The sequence below is a fragment of the Rhopilema esculentum genome, chromosome 21 (genome assembly GCF_057945365.1).
Source record: "Rhopilema esculentum isolate cy_ngs chromosome 21, ASM5794536v1, whole genome shotgun sequence".
Lineage (NCBI taxonomy): Eukaryota > Metazoa > Cnidaria > Scyphozoa > Rhizostomeae > Rhizostomatidae > Rhopilema > Rhopilema esculentum.
The window spans coordinates 3,362,503-3,382,102 of NC_142835.1; the positions used below are offsets into that span (position 1 = coordinate 3,362,503).

Here is a 19,600-nt window from a genome sequence, read left to right on the forward strand (position 1 = left end):
ATTTATTCTTTTCCACAAAGTCTCTGAAAATTCAAGGCAAACAGATGAACTCATGGGTATAGTTTTTTGCCTCGGATTCACTTTTTAAGCTAATTTATTTTCTTGCACTTTTATCAACCGGCCCTTAAACCGACCGGCCCTTCGGGCGATCGCCCGAATAGCCCGACCAGCCAGTCCGCCCCTGCAGCGGCATATTGTTTTTAGGGGTTTTAAGATAGGAAAAGTTATACAATATTGTAATATACTGTAACAATTGAAAAATGTCAACATTAATATAAATAAATCTGCGTTTTTATGACATTAATAGTCGAGCAATTATACTAATCAGATTTAAATGATTTGGTTTTCAATTCAAGTGATATTATAAATGAAATACAAACTGTAATATTTTGAAAAAAGAAGTCAATAGAACCAACAAAAGCAAACAGCAATAAAAATTTACAGGGCAGCTATTTGATTGGTAATTTGGTAGCTTAATAACAAAATCAAGAGACTATGGATATTAAATCACGATTCAAAAAGTTTATTTCGAAGCTGATGGGACCCCTGTAAGTTTGCATCCCCTCGAATCAATGAGAAGTTTGTAGTGTAATTTCTAAAATTTGTATTTCAAAAACATTAAGGGAAAAAGTTTTTTTTGAAGGGAAGAGAAAACATCAACTTTACTTAAAAAGTCTCAACTACTTTTGTCCAGGATTGTAGCTTCAGCCCCTCCCCCGCCTAGAATGAAAATGTCGTCAAAGATATCAGGGTGAAAAATATATTTCATATATAAACAGCAAGCAATTTCTTTTTCCGAACATTATGTAAGCATGTCCTGCACTTGACAATATGATATTCAATACTCATCAATACGCGTGCTTTTATTCCTGAAAAATACCTTGGTGGAATTGCCCCCAAATATCTCAAAGACAAGATTCACATTCTTTTTACCCATCATTATGAAGTTCATGTCCATGACAAACGGTTTTTGAGGAAGCAACGTCCTTGTTTGTACCCATGAAAAAGATAAATTTTAGAAAAGTCACCGAATAAAGCCAAGATTCTTATACGATACCTTTTGGAAGAGTCCCCAAAATACCTTGATTACTTCCCTGACGTCGACTTGGACAAAAACACTATTTCTATATCCAAGTGGTATAAAAGACCTTCACATTACCGCTAGTTATTTACAGTAATATAGCAGGGGCAACCAGGCGTCAGAGGCACTCTCCAGTCCTTTTTTCTTTCGGCAAATTTGCAACGGTCAGATACTTTTTCTATATCCATCTCTGCTATATTACTAGATGAAAAATCTATTTGAATCGGTGTCCTGCTGAAAATTTCAGACTAAAAATCTTTGTATATTATAGTAAAATTTGATTTAAAGTACTCTCTGTATATATACGTACGTTTTAAGAACGAACTATGTACTGTGATGGTGTATGTTAAATGCACCTTGCTGCATTGGCATTTCTAATAATTAATGAGTTGCAATTTATATTCGTTTGGCAAATTCTGTTTAAGTTTCATGGCGAAAAAGCTGGATCTAGTTGGATCTCATTCGCATATGCGCAAATTTTTCGCAAAACGATACTTTCAAGGTGAATTTTTTATTTTTAGATGAAAGATTCTTTTGTACCAATTACGGATAAATAAATAGTTAACGGGCAATAAAATGTATCCAATACACCCTAATCCACCACCGTAGCTTTCTATCCTTTTTGCAAGCAACATTTCCCCCAAAAAACACAAAATAGAAGGAAACTTCTTAAAAAAGAATACCAGATGTTATTTCTACCTCTTTCTGTTTTTAATAAAATTCATACATAAGACTCAATCCGAGAGGATAAAAGTTCTCCTTACTCCAAAAGTGTTTTTGACTAATAATTCATGGAAAACATTTCACTGAAGTATTTGACGGAAGTATAACTATGACGTCATTCAAGTGATCTTGGTTAAATGTCCCGTAACCAATGTCAGTATTTTCTCTGAGAAGTTGCACAAGTGTTTTCTGTTATCAGATTGATAATACATCTCCTTTAATGGCAGACAAAATTATTTACCAATGTCTGCAGAGTTGGAAACAATCGGCATTCTGAAAAAAGGTAAAAAATTTTTGTCAAAATTTGAATAGATTCCTAATCATTTACATTTTTGGTGCAGGAATTATGTGTTTTAAAAAAAAAATTTACACTAAATTGTTCACAAACATGTTATTTATCAAATAGGGTTGACCGACTGATTGGAAAAAAAGATGGCCTTAAAACGTACTTACTTTTAACAGAAACTTAAATTATTTGACCTTAGCAATGAGATGGTTTTTAATTTCCGGTGAAATCGGTTTAAAATCTTTCGTGAAAAATGCACAAAATGAACTGTTATATTCAACAGTTCTGGATAACTTTTTTGCAAAGAGTGCAAATTAAAAGGGCTTCATGAATAAAATTTGGGCAGAGTGTATCATCTGACAGCCCTTTGAAACACAGGAGGAGGGAAGGATAACACTGACCTTGATCTGGTACACTGTCGGCAATCCTTTTCAAAAACAAATTACAAGCTTCTCTTGCAGGCTTAGCCCAGGAAGGTGGCTCTTGTGGGAAATCATGCAACTGTGGGAATTCTGTTGGCTGCACAATGTTTTTTGTTGAATCATAAAGTATGGAGAATACGAATCTCCTGTTAGAATCTTCGACATCAGTGAGCTGAAACTGCAAGAATAAATAACATGTGACTATCGATGTATAATATATAACAGAAGAATGACAGCCATACGTAAAGGGAGAAATACCTGGGTTAGAAAGGGCCTAAGGATTTGGATCGATTTAATCAGCACTTTCCTCCAGTAACAAATAGGTGGAACATATAAAGTGTTGGCATTTTGGCAATGACTTTAGACGCTTACATGCTAATCAAATATGATAAAGGCATCTAAATTACAATGGCCAAGAAGAAAGGCCTGAATTGTGATGACATAGAAGGCCTGCATTGAAAAGACATAGAAGAAAGGCCTTAAGGAAATATCACAGAAGAAATAATTACATAGCAATGAAAAAATTAAAGCCTGGTCTAAATTGAAATGTCTTGAACGTAAGACATGAATAGCAGCGGCATGGATGTGATGCCTCCTACACACTCTTCTGATTCTCAACGAAGCCTCCTAAAATTTGATTCACTTCTTACACAACAGAAACGTACAAGCGTTGTACTTACGAAGAATAAGTTCTTTGTTTTTAGAACAACGGCGGGTGTGCCTGGGGCAGCAATGGACGCGACGATACAAGGTGGAGTCATGAATGACCACTCGATAAACCATCGTTGGTTTGGCTCTGGTTGCTACAATAAATTTTTAATTTCACCTTAAGCAAAACAAAGATAAAATAGGAGAAAATGACGGATGACTGATGGATGAGAGGGCAAAATGTTGTTTGGACAAACTTAAGTAGTACCCAATAGAGTGAAAATTTCTAGGAATGGAAAGCTTGCTTTATTAAAAGATGACGCTATGATTCAGAAATATGATTATCTATGGAAAAGTTTCCATAAACTGCAAAAGACGGTCTGCGGGATCGACTTTCATTAATAAGGGACGAAATCAGGACTAGATTCACTGTTCATTCCTACACAAAATTGTCACACTTGGGTTCATCGAAAGATTAGCAATAACAAAATGGGCAGGAATGGGGTAAAACGTTTTCGTTCCTTTCAAGCGCCTGTATTCAATTGATGTTCTCGATAAAAATTCAGGTCATATCATAAGCGACAATTACACGTAAGATAATTTAAAAACTAAATAAAAACTAACCATTTCGATTCGCATTATCTTGATAGCATCTTTAAGAATCCGAGGAGTCGCTCCCAGCAGCCTTGCAAACCCAGTAAGAATATTGAGTTTACAGGGTGCAACCACGACCTGAAAGAAAATAGACAGTCGTTTAAAGAAACTCTGGTCGCTTGGAAAGACTCTCTGAATAAGGATGTATCATAACGCGAAACAATTTTTCTTGGTTAAAAATCTGGAAATACGATTACTTAATGCTCCGGATCCAATTTGAAGAATCGACAAACATTCTTATCATGCCATAGCTTCTCTGAAATTCATAGGTCTCTCTAATGCCAGCGAGTGAAGAATAAAAGGAAAGCTTTCTTGTTAAAAGTTCAAATGTTGTTTCTGTAACTCGCTTACTTTGAACTTCCATTCGTCTAATTTCCTGAATCTTCCTGACTTTAATCAGGAAATTGAAGTGGCCAGCTTATAAACTCGTTTAACAACATAGACGACCATGTGTGGGCATCATTTGCAATTAGAGACGATTTGTTTTTGATGGAAAAAATTGACACATTATAGTTTTAATCACAATAGCTCTTATACTGAGTCACAATATGCTTTCATTAATAGTCTCTCTTTTCAGTTAATTTTTGCGAACCATTTTAAAAGTCATCTTAAGTTGGGCAATTTTGCCTCAAAATACTGCATAATAAAGGGCCTTTGAATATACAGCTTCAATTAATAATATGAACTAATTTATACCTCGAAAAACTGTTTCAACACGCGCAACTCGTCCGGCGTCCAGAAGTTTTCTGTAATTTAAAAATTAATCACAAGTCAGATCCTTTTAAAAAAAATACATTTCGGGCTACAATACGGGATGTCAGGTTCTTATCCCATTCACTTTATGCTCCACATAAATTACGCAACAAAAACAAAAAGGACACGATTCCTTACTTGCTAGCTTATTCATATGAACGATTTGGATGCTAATGAAGTAAAGAATGAATTATAATAAATTAAATAATGCACTTTGAAATTGTTCAACTGCAGAAAAGCATATCATTGTTGATAACATGTGAAATTAGAAGAAATTGATTTAAAGATAGATTAACATCTCCAACAGGTGGAATGCTAAGACCTTTTATACCAGAAGAATTTTGGCAAAAACAGATTTCTGAGGAGATCACTAACCGAATCCTTGCTTAAGGCAAATGTTTAAGTGCAACGTCTCGAAATTTGATTGGTTGATACCAACTGTATACTGCAAGCCCGAATCTTGACTCCCGGAAAACACCAGAATGTCGAGCTTCTCAAGGTGGAGCTGAAAATTGAATAAAACATGCTTGAGAAAAGTTTAAATATGATACACCTAACTAGCATAATAGCAAAGGTGTTGAATTTTCAAATTGGCCTAATCTCGTTCTGCATCAAAATAACAAATACAGTCTATTTAAAGTCCTTATCTATTTAGTAATGGTCGTCAAAAATAAAAATCGCGGGCCTAATAGAAGAATTGAAAAAGGCTATATCAAGAAACGAAGCCAATTTTATAACCATCCCAATCAACAAGGTCATTTGAAAACTGTAGACCTAGAGATTTGCTGCTATCCAATTATAAAGTAACATAGAAAGGACATTTCTCTTTCACGAAGAAAACTTAATCGACAAATATCAAAATAAATTACCGTTTCATCTTTTCGAATAACTCTCTGAAGATGTTTTAAGAGGTATAAAGAATCAAAGAATCTCTGTAGGGGTGATGCCAAGTACTTTGCTTTTCGACCGGGGAAGTCTTGCTCCATGGGGGTGACGAGAAGGGCGAACGATGAAGAAGACAAAATCACTGGCGGCGATGGCGTCGAGGAACCACTTGCTGAACGAGACAACTGGTCACTACCTGCTGCTGTTCCAGGGACCACACTATAAGAACAGTATGATGATGTCACGAAAACTTTGGTACGAAATGTCAATTTATGTTTAATGTCTAAGCCATTAAGAAGTGGCGGACATCTGGGGGGCGAGGGGGCGACCACCTCCCAATACTTTAGAGGACAATGGTCTTGTGTTCTGAAGCAATGGGAAATGTGACGTCATCTTATTAAAACAAAAGGCTTGTCCCCTCCCCCTAATGTTTGACTAAGTGCCCGCCCCTGCTTTTAGGATTAGCAAGGGGTTTAAAAAAACGGTAATAATGGTGTTTATGCAACGAAGATACAAAAAAGGCATAGTGCTCCCTCAAAAATACTTACTTTTCAGAGTAATTTATGATGATGGGACAACGTCTTGCCTTTAGTTTATTCAAATTTCCTCTTGGAGAAGGAACCTGGCTAGGTAGGTTCAGACGAGTAATAGAGGAAGGAATCGTAATGGGGTTGGAGAGGGGTTATGTCCGGCAAGACAGCAGAATATGGCAAATGCACACCCAATATATTTTTCTAAGTTGTCCCTGCACTACTGGTAAAGGTTGTGGCATTTTGAGATTTTGGAGTGAGATGGATGTGTCCTATTATTTCATCGGGCAAATGAAGAATTAAATTTCCATAAGATCGACATAATCTTGCATTAGTTGGATAACACAATAACTATCAATAATGTACATTTTGTTTATATTTGTTCGTTTTTGCTTCTTAAATGATATCCTTGGGTTGTATGTTTGTAGGTGCTTACTTGCACACTGTAAATTTTGCTCTTGCAACTGAGATTTGTAGTGCGGTGGTCAGGGTTCCAAATCAGCTGTTAATTCGCAAATTTAGAGTAAATCAAACTAATTGTAATTTGATATAAGAAAATAAAGAATAAAATGTCTCGTTAGATCTGTAGGTCGCCAATTGTTCGCTCTTTTCTCCATCAGCATTCCATGGGGGGCTAGCTCAGATGGTAGAGCGCTCGCTTAGCATGCGAGAGGTACCGGGATCGATGCCCGGGTCCTCCACTTCTTTGGTTTTTTAAAGTAAAATGAATTTACAATGAAACCAGATATGTTTCATAATAATTTTACAACCTTGTAAGCTTGCAAGGTTTCACTACCACCCCATTATAATATCAATGGGCGCAGTGACTTTATTGGCAGATCTATGTTTTCATCAGGGGTAAGTCAACAATATACAATTTATGACAAACAAACAAAATCTAACAAGAAGAAGCTTGCACTTTTTTCAAATCAGTACATTTCCAGTGTTAGAGAAGAATGGTAAAAAATCCTTTAATATAAGATAACTTTTTGCGACTAAGAGTTAAATAGTTAACTCTGTGCGGCTGAGAATTAAATATTGAAAGTTCATACGATGAAAAGAAATTGAACATACTTTTTCTTCCTATTTAAAATATATATATATATCAATAAAAAGGATTTTATTTCAAAATAAACGTAAACGCGGAAACAACATTCCAGTTTTTGACATATTCGACATCAGTGCCCATGGCACCAATCAATTTTGAATACCAGACTTGACTGAAGTTATATGCTTAGCAAGACTGGATTTCTTGTAAAAGCTTGTTTCTGACTTTATACATTCAATATTAAAATGACCGCTATATTTCTTTAAATACACCTCCCATTGCCTCAATCTTACCTTGATTTGGTGTAAAGTGGGGATCCCTGAGAAACTTGAGGCGAATGGGGCCAAGAGGCAGGTGACGTCATAGATGCCGAATTCGCGGGTGCGGGTGATGGTTGAATAAAGCCTATAAACATAAAACCAGGAACACTTTATGGATTGTGTAAGCTGAGAACAAAGTACTGATGTTTGGAGAACCTAACACTTTAAAATAAAGTTTTCTAATAGGGATTAGGTTATGAAATTTGCTTTCACACAAGCTGAGCTAATTTTTCTCTGGTAAAAACTTTTTTTTGTAACTAGCTTCAAATGTATTAAAAAAAGTATCAAAATACACAATATTGCCATCAAACAATAACTCTTGCAGTAAAAACCCATCCTCTCAGTATTACACCAACTAAGCGACTGTTTGTATACAAATACTTTGATAAAATGTTGATTTAAAACATAAAACTTTGTAAACGTTAAAATCGATTGAAGAAAATGGAGGCCTAAGTTTCAAATTATTGGACAATAGTTAAGTTTTAGCTGCCAACTATGAATAACCCAAGAAGAGATCTCGGTCCAAATGCGAGCGAGGTGGCGGGAAAACCGTCAAAGTTGCTAGTTTCCAGGCTTCGAATTCGTCAGCATCGGGCTTTCTGAAAACTCCACACGTGTTGATGTTTTGAAAAGTCGGTAAATTGTTTCTCAAATGGGATGAAACTACATCTACTGAAAATGGACAGGAGTGAAAGACAACTGGTAAGTTCTAAATATGTTTCTTTGCTTTAAATTTGCTTTCAGTAAAGACTTTTCAGATGCGGTTTTATTTTTATCTTTATGAAAATCACTAAATACTGTGTCTGGTTGAAATTGATTTCCAAATACCGACATGCGAAAGTATTCTTAATACTTTGTTAAATAAAGTATTACTCAGTCAAAAGTGTTTTTCCGCATTTTTTACGAAAAAATCCACACAAAACATTCATAAAAATCAGTCTGCACAACTGGCCTGTGCCCAACCTGGTGAGGTCTTAAAATTTTTCGCCATCAACGTTCAATTTTTGTAAGCCAGTTAATTCAATCCTTCCAGTGTTCCATTTAACGTGGCCCATTCAGCCTGGCGCAATACCCCACAGAAAACAGAGACAAGGAAGCAGAATGGGACATTTTGCTAGCTTGCATTAGAAAGCAACATATTTTCGAAGGGTGCACGGTCCGAGACATGGTTTTGTGGCTATCCACAATCACTGTGAGTTTGACTAAATACCGCCATGTTCTACACGTCAACGCATAAACAGCGTAGTTTTTTTGACTTGCACACAAAAACATCATTTGACAATCTCTTGCAAGTACCGCATCGTATAGGCCCTATACTAGTCTATAAAGGGTTTAGTTACAGGTTGTCTGTAGCTAAAAGTTGATCGAAAATGTCACCAAAATACATTTTTTGCTTTTAAATAATAACTTGAGGCACGTGTTCAAACCTGGTGATGATCCTGTGTACCGATTGGCCGGACTGAGTGACGATAGTTGACCGGAATACGGACCGGCTGATGTTGACCCTGCCGTACCAAGCGAAGTTGGAGAGGAAAACGCTGGAGAACGCATAGATGCACTTAAAGACTGACTCGGAGATCCATGCATTTGCTGGTAACCTATGGCGGGAAAGTCATAACGAAAATTCAATAAGATGTGTTCGAAATCACCAAAAAAGTTAATTCATTCATTTTTGCGACAGGCACAAAAATATATACAAAATTTTCACTTACTTTATGCATAACGTAAATTATCTTTTTAGCCCCCCTCTAAATTAAGCCCCCTCTCTCTTATTAGCCCCCCCCTTCTTTAGAAGGAAAATTGAATTAGCCCCCCTCTCAATTTAGCCCCTCAACTTGACCAAAACAGAGATTTTCATTTCATTCATTGGTCGTTCAATTCTTCGCATTAAATCAAAATTCACACTGTCTCTAGAAATAATAATTGTTGACGATGACGATGACAATATTATTTACATACAAGGCTGCTTTGATGTTTTTTATTTCGCAAATAATAAAAAATTTTACCACTATCAATGGTTTTTTATTACAAAATATTTATTAAGCCCCCTCTCTCAATTTAGCCCCCCTCTCTTATTAGCCCCTTTAAAGTGCTGGAAAACAATAAGCCCCCCCCCGGGTGGCTAAAAAGAGAAATCACGGTATTCCATATTTAGCTCTTCAAAAAAGGTAGAAAATCACGACTATGGTAAATCCGCAAGCAATTTTTTAATTATGAATGAGGTATCCAGATATCTGGCAGTGTGCCAGGGACAAGATAATAGATAAGCAAAGGCTCAGGAGCGCAACAATTTCGGTTGACGGACGACAGACGTGGGAGGGGGGGGGGGTGATTTCCTGGCATATTGAATTTCAGGGGACCTCCAGTTCTACTGATCTAGTAGATCTACTGATCTGCAAATGGTAAAATCGTATCTTGGAAAACAACTGAAGGGGGGGGGGGTGGTTACAATTTCGGGGATGTTTTAGATGTTACGACCCTGTGGTTTTTAAGTATTTACCATCTCGCTGGGATATGTCCAAATCGAATGAGGTCTGATTGGCACTGAACTCAGGAATATCAGCGAATCGATGAAGAAACACCTGTAAATAAAGACATGTCATAAATTAGATCGGTTTTGCAGCTACAATTTGTTGCTTAAGAATGAGAGGCCCCAGCAGATGGTTGTAGATACAAGAATAGAAACATTATATTTACAATTAACCATAAATCTAATAGGGTACTTCCTATGAAGACAGTTTTATGTAAATAAAGAAAAAGAGCAAATGCGATTCATGATTTAGAAATGTTATACATCAAACTCAAACCATGGAAAGAGTGTATCCATGTTTGTATCTGTTTCTCCGAGAGATTACCACCGTTTCATTTGCATTATATTCATTTGCACATATTTCGTTTGCATTATAACCAAAGATTGCCATCCACGCTTTATTTATGTTTCAGTGTCTGCATAAATGAAACCTTAAGTCCAGTTTGCATAAGTGGCACCCATTGTGTTTTGTTTATCGCTCGCAGGTGCAGTACTTTGTGTAAGCATCATAAACACAAAAACTTAAATTAATTCGTTTATCAAATCCTTCTGCATTAAAAAATCAGTAGGGCATTAGCCATAACGACACAATATGACAGTCAACTGTCTTGGAATAATTATTACAAATTAGATCCTTGATACACTTTTACAAATACCGGGGAAATTTCTACAAAGATCACCAGCCTGGCAAATAAAACACTGTAAATCAATCTCAATGTACGCGCATTGCTGACAGAGTAAAAAATAGCCTGTCCCAAATAATAAATTATATCTACTCTTTTAGTAATAGGAACCAATGTCAAAACAACTCACAGTTAAATTTTCTGCAGGAACAATACCGTTAAGTTGTTTACTTGGATCTTGATCGGAGCAAAAGCTTCCATCTGAAAATCAAGCAATACTGAGGTTCATATTCAACATCTAAACAAGGAGACGCTTCTAAAGTCAGCGCAAATTTAGACAGTGCCTTCTGTCAACTTTGAATGAGAAGTGATGTGCTCAAATTCAAAATGCTTTCATTCATGTGAGTAATTCAACGCTATACATAGATTTACAAACATAGTAGAGAAGTAACGTATTTTGAAAGTGAATATTTCGTACCTCTCACTGTGATACTGTCGCCCAAGAGATTGACATCAATAGCATGTCTTACAACGATTAAGAAAATCATAAACAAATTTCGATCAGTAGGACTTGAGTATTGGCAGAGGATAAAACTGCATTGGCTATAAGTTTAGCGTATTTAAGGGCCTGGGAGTTAATTGCGCACGACGAAGGAGCAAGAATACAATTCTGAGCTTCAACAAGTTCATAGTTAGCTATTCGTACGTGTAATCATTGCAATGATTCAAATGACACCCAAAGCTCATATGGTAGTTGATTTCACAGCTATATTAAAATGCCAATAGCAGATTTTGAGATAACGTGGAACTCCTTTATCATATATCATAACATACAATGCACTTTGAGGTCAAGTATTTAAAAAAAAAATTTTGCACATTGAATAATAACGGGACAGCAACTTCCAGTATTCTGATATGTCTCGTTAAATATGGAGATATTTTCAAAAACACAACACTGCATTGGAAAATAAGAACAATATCTACTTGTAAAGTAAATTTCCCATTGGTATCAACAATAAAGTAATGTTGAAATAAATGAGGAAAGTAAGCCACGCAAATTTTCCTGGTGGCACAGAATCAGGGCCTTTTTGTCACCAGCCTCTGACTGATGCCAATTACAAACAAGGTTACACAAAAAGCGCAACCATCTTCTTGTATACTGGACGTTTCTTTTTATTCATGTGACTAAATCTTTAGTGGATGTACATATTACCATTCTAAAACAATTATCGATCTGCACATGGATATAAACTTTCGTACAATTTTTGCCATCATCTGATACATGATACTCCATGAGGCGTTGGGCGAAAATACCTTTGGAAATCCCATAACAGGGTTGCACATTTCTGTGAAATCTTGTATAGTGTAAAAGGTAGAATATGAACGGAACTGCTCCCGAAAAAGACATAATAAAATGTTGAATGAATGAGGATGGCAATAAGGAAAAACAGCGAATACATTGATAATAGAAAAAGGAGCAAGGATACGTCTTTTTGTAGAAGATTCGAATATGTGTCGAAGATTGGGTGACGATCGAAAAGTTCTGCATTGGCAGTAGTGGCCGCTGCAACGAAAAAAACCAGTTTATCTTGAATTTTATTCATTATTTAATTGTATTAAATTTTATTCACAACTACCAAAACAAATGAAATAAGTAAAAAAGATCCTAAAATAGCAAGATTTGCGGTCTAGTAGATTGATCTATTTGGTTGATCAATATTGAGGCAAAACACTCAAAGTAAGATTAAGGTGATTTACGGACAATTTTAGGTGATTTACGGACAATTTTCAATTGATATTACAAGAGACCGATATTGACCAACTATAAGGTAAATTCAACTGAAAACTGGTCAATATCGGTCTTCTTTTTATCAACGAGACCTGCTACGTGAAAGTTCAATATGACATTACTCTTCTGTTAGTAAAAGTACGGATTATCGTTGAGTTGAAAGTTCCAGTAATATAAACACATGATGTTAAGGAATATTACCGTAGTTGTTCCAAGCATTGGTGTTGTAGGTATTTTGCTAATAGCATGGAGAGGTGGTAGTGTTTTGACGATTACCTACAACAACAACAAAACATAATTATTCTCTGTTCAACGACCATTAGCACAAAAAAGGCACGACGCTTTGGGAGAGGTCAAAACATTTCTTCTACAAGATCAATATAGTCATGTCTGTTGTTTACATGCAACATCTAACGTAGAAACATCTCTTGTGAAAAGTTTTCATAGTTAAATTTCTGAATTTTTCAATAATAAAATGTCTTACATAGAGTAGATACGGTAAATTTTTGTATTTATTGAACTCTCGCGTAAGCTCTCGCTCAACTAGTTGATGAGGATTAGATTCTGGGGTCTTGCTAGTAATTCCAAAATGCAGCACGAATTCTTCCTTTTCAGAACTCCAGGCTATAGAAACCTGCAACACAAGGAACAAGAACATTTCACAAAAAAAGATGCAGTACGCTCTAAGTGATTCTGATCTTAGAATCATGAAAATGAATTAGGGGGATTAAAAAATAACACCCCTTTGTCAGTGTAGTGTTCACATAAACGATGGGTTAACTTTGCGGTAAGCCGATTGAAACACATAACAATACTCGATTGTATAGCTTACCCAATGAGAATTTAGATGATAACTAAATTGCTCGGGACATAGTGCCTTTTACCAGAGGATTGCGTCTTTATGTCAATCAAATACAAGGACAATAAAAAAAGTGGAAAGGAAAAAAAATTCACCAAAATTTACGTTCTATCAAGCAGTATAACTTCAACAACGAGAACTGAATTCCTTAACTTGAAAATATCAAGATATTTCAACTTTCTTGAGCTGACAGAGCCTCAAAATATTCACAGCAGGACTGAACAACTAAAAGGGGATGTGATAGGGGGATAGCTGGTTGAATCAAAAGGCAAAGGGGCTTTTGAAAAATTCTCGATACTAGTAGCCCGTCTCTGTGTACTATAAAAAATTACACGAAATAGAAGCAATCGTTTAGTGAGACAATTGTCTTACTCCGTCAAATAAAAGATTAGCTTCACAAATCAAACAACTAACCAAAGGTCAAGAGAAATCTTATCTTCAAAGATATGGAAGGCTTTCAAAGATAATTTTTTCCGAATGATTCTTTTCCGCGTTATTTTTAGCCGATAGCTACCAATTAAAAATGAGGCCAAAATCAGAAAGCAATTACCTTGTAATTACGTGTTTTACCATACGAAACAATAAGTGTCTGAAAGTCAAAACTTATCACTGTTACGACATCGTGTAGTTCTCCTCTCTTGTCTAGCAATGAAAATCAAAGTAACATGAAGTATTTTGTAGTATGTAGGTAGGGATGCCTCTGTTTGGCAGAAGCCATAATATATATGTGCCATTACTCAAAACTGCGTACAAATGTATGTTCAAGAGTCACAGTTGAACCTTACACGACAAGAAATAGCTAGTGAAGAGCGTGATTTTCGCAGGAAATAATTAAATACCAAACCAGGTCTGTTTAATTGCATTTATAGAAAATTCTTTTTCAACATAAATTGCCAACTACATAGCTGGATATCGAACTTTGCCAGCTTCTAGTCGGATTTAACCTTTCATACACGTATCCCCCCTTCCAGGCTACCTTTCAAATTCTACAGTCACTGATAGAGTCGAGGGATAATTTCCCTTGGTAGGATGAAACACAGTCACTGATATAGTTGAGGGATAATTTCCCTTGGTAGGATAAAACACATTCTACAGTCACTGATATAGTTGAGGGATAATTTCCCTTGGTAGGATAAAACACATTCTACAGTCACTGATATAGTCGAGGGATAATTTCCCTTGGTAGGATAAAACACATTCTACAGTCACTGATATAGTCGAGGGATAATTTCCCTTGGTAGGATAAAACACATTCTACAGTCACTGATATAGTCGGGGGATAATTTCCCTTGGTAGGATAAAACACATTCTACAGTCACTGATATAGTCGAGGGATAATTTCCCTTGGTAGGATAAAACACAGTCACTGATATAGTTGAGGGATAATTTCCCTTGGTAGGATAAAACACATTCTACAGTCACTGATATAGTTGAGGGATAATTTCCCTTAATAGGAAAAACAACGAAAAAATACCTTCGAGATATTCCCTTATGATCAAGGAATGCTCGTACATAACCAACAGAGATTTCCAATCTTTTCTTATTCTGTCAGTGATTGATTGCTTAGCAGGCTCTCCAAGGTCTGCATCTGTTCTTTCATATATGAATTCCGAGCTAACACAAAATTTCGCTCGGTCCGCTTCGCAGATCCTGCATATATCAAAAGGTGAAATGTATGTGAGAAAAACACCCAATTTTATCGAGGTACTTCATGGAAACCCTTTCCTAGGTAAAAAGAAGGGGGTGAGAAAAAGAAATAGGAATGTGAATGTAAAGGAGAAGATTGAGGGAAAAGAAAGGAAAGGATGCATGGAAAAGCCACAAAGACAGAGTTTTACTTACACTTTGCTTCACATTGAGGCAATGTGTTTCCCGCTGGTTAAATATCAGTAGGTTTAAAGGTACGTTACTTTGGACCAGCATTTAGTAAGCTTTGGCCTTGAACGGTACGATTCTATCAAGCCTTGTATTTTATTTTATATCATGATTTTAGGTAAGATTTAATATCAACCCTGAGATTCTTTTGCCTCATGCAGTCAACGAGTCAAAATATTGACAGCATTTAATTTTACGGTTACGGTAAAGGCTTTTTCGATGAAAACAAATGATGTATAGTTTAATCTGATTCCGTTAATAGTTTGGCTTTTAGGGAGAAAAAACCAATTATCGTATCAAAAACGTTTATCGTAACCTTAAGGGCAACATTGTCGTTTTGCAGAACTGAACTATGAAACTAAAAATGTTTATAAAACTCGAAATACAAAACCATATAGCCTGTTTCCTATTTTAATTAAAACAGCTCTTCATACTATAGAGCACGATCAGCGAAAGCAAAATCAATAAGAACCAACTACCTTCTGAATGGGCTTTTCGAGAATCGATATTCGACGACCCAGGAGAACATTGACTCGTGAAGACGCATTGAGCATACCAACAGTAGTTTTCGCAAGGCTGCCATTTGCTTTGGACTGGCATCTTCTATGTCTGGAAGTTCTAGTATTCGTATGAATGGTTCTGAATGCATGTCGGATAGTACATTCTGAAAGGGGATTCCGGCACGTGAAAGCTGTAACACAAGAAAAACAAGTCAAAGGTCAAAACAAGAAATCGACAAGAATCTTACAATAAATAATTAGCCTATTATGGAAAAAGCTATAGAGTTTTAAAGTGTGATGTTTCAAAAGCTATTTTTAGAATTTTTGAATTCTGACCACATAAAATAAAAGTCCATGAAATACTCTTAGATATTCAAAATCAGGTCAATGCATCAAAAACAGGATGAGATATGGCCAATAAAAGTTTAAAAATTAGCCAACGGATCACTTTAATTTTGGCTCTTCTTAAAGTTATGAAATATTTTCTAATGAAATATTTTCTGCTCTATAAAAATATTTTCAAAAGAAGTTATGGGATAAGATAATCAATTTCGTTGATGGAGGATATGACCAACACTGGGGCGAGTGGGTATCTAGGAGAGCCTTTGGCTATTGTCTTCCTATTGATAATTACAGTTTTTCTCCCTAAACGTTTGCCCGGTGTGTACCATTGTATCAAATTTGCTCCTGTCTTATTTCTCCTCCCCATTTTTAGTTTTCTTGCGTCATAACATGGAAGAGGTTTTACAGCTACCCACAGTTCATAAACAAATCAGACAGATTTTGAAGGTATGACTTATTAATTCTTTTCAGATCTACAAAAAAAAGGGTTATGCGGTGACTGGAGACATTTCTCAGAGCGAAATTAGTCATGGCAACTGATAAGGTAGGAGCTTGACATTTTTTGTACCAACTTCAATGCCAGTCACGATAATATTTGAAAACCAAGTAGTAATGTGTAATTTCTTACGGATTTTGTGGTCTCCCATACACGTTCGATACCGCAAAGGTATATTAATGTTTACCTCTTTACTGACATGGATGTAGGGAATCCGAATATGACAAGTTGAAACCATGGAGACCAACTGTTGCTTGCTTGCGCAGCATGGACCAATCGATTCGTCGACCCCTGCGCATTTCTTCTGTCCTTTAACAATTTTTTCATCACCAATAGCCTTTAAAGAAATAAAACAATAAAATAGCACGTTGCATGAAAGAAGTATAAAAACAGGAACCATTTTTAAATTTCATTAGACGAGGGATTTCTAAAAAGATCTTGCCTCCGTCGGATCTACACTGTCACTGTGTCTGTTAAAATACACAAATTTAGTGCAAAGGTGGCACATACGAATAAACTATCAGCACAAAACCTGGTCAGTCAGTCCCATCTGGAACCTCGAAATTGCAAAAATAACTGATGGCTACCACTTACCTTCCGTTTTCGTGGTGGCTCTGAAGATGACCCTGGGAGTAAAAAGGGCTTGATTTTAACGCAAAGTATTTTAACACAGGAACCAGTCACTTAAAAATTTCTTCAAGTCACGTTTCTTCAAAAGATAGCATATCTATTCATTTTAACAATTCAATCTATGATAAAATTAATGTCAGCTGGACCAAAAAAGTATAGCAGTAAAATATTACACAAGAAAATTATTCAACTGAAAAACAAATCTTCAACATTATCTATGCGAAAAGTTTACAACATCCATCAACAAACAATGGTTAGGCCTGCTGCAATCAAGTCTAATCTAGTGTTTTCAAACCAGCCTTAACTCCTGATTCATCATATTAGAGAGCATATCTCCAAGTTCAAATGTTTGACTGGGTACATATGACCAGTAAGCTTATTCTAGCTGGTACTGAGCCAAAGCTTTATGTATTGTGTAAAAATGGTGGTAAGCATAACGAACAGATTATAAGTTACCTGACTCGAAGCTACTGGTATCTGCAAATGCATCCGGGTTCATTTGTACCATACTCTCTGGGTTTGAAAACAAGAGCTGCCTTGACTGGGTTTCCACCTTATCCGGACGCGGTTTCAATTTCTGTTCAGACTCTGATGTAGAGGTTGTTCGTTTTCTTTGCATAGAGTGGTCAGATGTTGTCGTTGACAGAAGGTGGTAGCTATCTTTTAAGGGGCAACAGTCATGCTTGGTGTCAGCAATCACATCTATCATCTGAATCAATAAGAATCGCATTTTTAATAATTTACAATTTTAGCTTGTGTCTATTCTAGTCGCTCGAGTCTTACAATATATAAAAAATATATCATCTTCAAACTCTAACCCTAAAGAAAGTCCAATAATTTCATGTTTTGATTGTATATATTCCACTTGCAATCGCATGTTTAGAATGCTATCAATTTTTTATTTCGGGTAGATAGATAACCAAAAAAGGCTTTAACATATAAAATACATTTAAAATTTTGATGTTGTCGATGTATTATGGGCAGGTGTCAACAGTCTATAAATTCTGAAACTTTCAAATGATACTTCATCTTTATAGAATTAAAGACGTGTTGGTAGAGGCGTTACAATGCAATATTAGTTCATATTTGCTTGTTATTAGTGGCTCATTTACTTTTTCTTGGACTTTCTGAATCGCATTTTATTTCGACTCAATCGGCAATCCCTCCTGGTCTGAATACTTTTCGTAACGCTTTTCTTTATTTAAATTTTGCAATCAGTCAACAAAAGTTTTTACGCGGATTTCCAGATGGACATTCTTGTATGTGGTGTTTAGTGGAAATTCGCAACAGGCTCTTTAAAAATTGTACAAACATTTAAGAACTTAAGCATAAGTTATTCGAATAATTCGGTAAAAATCATTTTAAGTTGATTCAACGAGGTGTATAAAGTAAAACATGAAAAATACAAAATACAGTTCAGTGAAATTACCAGGGCATAATTCTGATGTTTATTGAAACGCAAGAATAGACGGCTTGTGAACGGCAAATAAAAACATGGAGTGACGGGTAACGACGAGACGTTGCTTGCACATTTAGCCAGGAAGATATAACACCTGAAATAAGAGAAATATGTACATAAATTGTGTGTGAATAAATCAATTTGCTTTGAAAGATTTATATAAAATAATTGTTTCTGTTAAATATAGTTGTTAAGTTATCAAAAAGAGAGTCACTTATAAATGCATTGCTACAATCCCTAACAGAACATTTAGAACAAATTGTTACTTCTTTTGAAAAAATCAGCTGTGAAATATTGTCTACTGAGAATGTGTGTAGCAAGCGTGGTGTAGCCAGTCTTTTGGCAGGGATTGTACTTCACCAGAATTTTTCTTCAGCCATAGTCTCCTTTCACTACACCCCACCCTACATGATGTCACTATGACCACCTTTCTACTTTTTTCTGCTCCCAATACTCCAACTCAATTCTGTCGATGGCACATAGAGTAAATATGATTTCGCTGGTAGCAAAAATAAAAAATTGCGCATAATGCTCTTAATCAATTTGTCCTACTTCCAACGCAATATCGTTTTAATTCTCACACTTTCAATATCAGAAGGCATAAATATAAACATCCTCCAGTTATGAGCACAGAAATGTATCAATTCACCTTAGACTATGGAACGCAGCTTTGAATTCCTTTATGTCAGTGCTTAATGATTTGAGAAGATCGTGCTTCTTGATTACATCTTCAATAAAAAAAGTGCATCATAAAAGGCGTGTTAAAAAGAAAACTGTTTAAAGAATCAAACTCCTCAAATTCTCATAATCATAACGAAAGTGAAGCAGGGTGCGATCCAAAAAATATTGTTCTTATTAATGCCTTTTCACACGTAGCTGGATAAAAGCTACAATCATAGACAGATTATGCTGAGATTTTGATCCACAATGCCCCCCCTCCCCCCCCCGAGTTCAATGTTGATACCTTTGCTTTTTAAACATTACGTTCCAACACTGAAAAGGGGTGGAGGGGGAATGTTTTTCAGGCCCGATTCTGTCAAACAGTAGAGAGCCTAACCAATGTCCAAAACATCTCTTGCTGGTAATGTTAAAGCGAAGGCAGTACATTAAATCTTTGTGATGCTTTGTAAATCATTCAAATTTCTAA

The 19,600-nt window shown here is 35.9% G+C and overlaps 1 protein-coding gene and 1 non-coding gene across 2 annotated transcripts in view; one reads left to right on the forward strand and one right to left on the reverse strand.

The window, feature by feature from the left end:
- Positions 1 to 1,770: 1,770 nt before the first annotated feature.
- LOC135684450 (mediator of RNA polymerase II transcription subunit 14) overlaps positions 1,771 to 19,600 on the reverse strand; it is a 32,135-nt gene continuing 14,305 nt past the window's right edge. Inside the window, exons 18-40 of the mRNA XM_065200024.2 lie at positions 19,103 to 19,181; positions 18,424 to 18,547; positions 17,451 to 17,703; positions 16,959 to 16,990; positions 16,552 to 16,701; positions 15,506 to 15,717; positions 14,626 to 14,801; positions 13,702 to 13,793; positions 12,777 to 12,926; positions 12,494 to 12,568; positions 11,991 to 12,067; positions 10,982 to 11,028; positions 10,694 to 10,764; positions 9,851 to 9,932; positions 8,778 to 8,948; positions 7,324 to 7,435; positions 5,437 to 5,671; positions 4,943 to 5,072; positions 4,511 to 4,560; positions 3,785 to 3,892; positions 3,193 to 3,315; positions 2,492 to 2,690; positions 1,771 to 2,077 (exon numbers count right to left, since the gene is read on the reverse strand). Coding sequence (XP_065056096.2) covers positions 2,022 to 2,077; positions 2,492 to 2,690; positions 3,193 to 3,315; positions 3,785 to 3,892; positions 4,511 to 4,560; positions 4,943 to 5,072; positions 5,437 to 5,671; positions 7,324 to 7,435; positions 8,778 to 8,948; positions 9,851 to 9,932; positions 10,694 to 10,764; positions 10,982 to 11,028; positions 11,991 to 12,067; positions 12,494 to 12,568; positions 12,777 to 12,926; positions 13,702 to 13,793; positions 14,626 to 14,801; positions 15,506 to 15,717; positions 16,552 to 16,701; positions 16,959 to 16,990; positions 17,451 to 17,703; positions 18,424 to 18,547; positions 19,103 to 19,181 — 2,804 coding nt within the window. The 3' untranslated portion in view covers positions 1,771 to 2,021. The remainder of the gene's footprint in view (positions 2,078 to 2,491; positions 2,691 to 3,192; positions 3,316 to 3,784; positions 3,893 to 4,510; positions 4,561 to 4,942; positions 5,073 to 5,436; positions 5,672 to 7,323; positions 7,436 to 8,777; positions 8,949 to 9,850; positions 9,933 to 10,693; positions 10,765 to 10,981; positions 11,029 to 11,990; positions 12,068 to 12,493; positions 12,569 to 12,776; positions 12,927 to 13,701; positions 13,794 to 14,625; positions 14,802 to 15,505; positions 15,718 to 16,551; positions 16,702 to 16,958; positions 16,991 to 17,450; positions 17,704 to 18,423; positions 18,548 to 19,102; positions 19,182 to 19,600) is intronic.
- On the forward strand, positions 6,611 to 6,683 carry Trnaa-agc (transfer RNA alanine (anticodon AGC)). Its single transcript has one exon. It is a non-coding gene; the product is annotated as a tRNA-Ala (tRNA).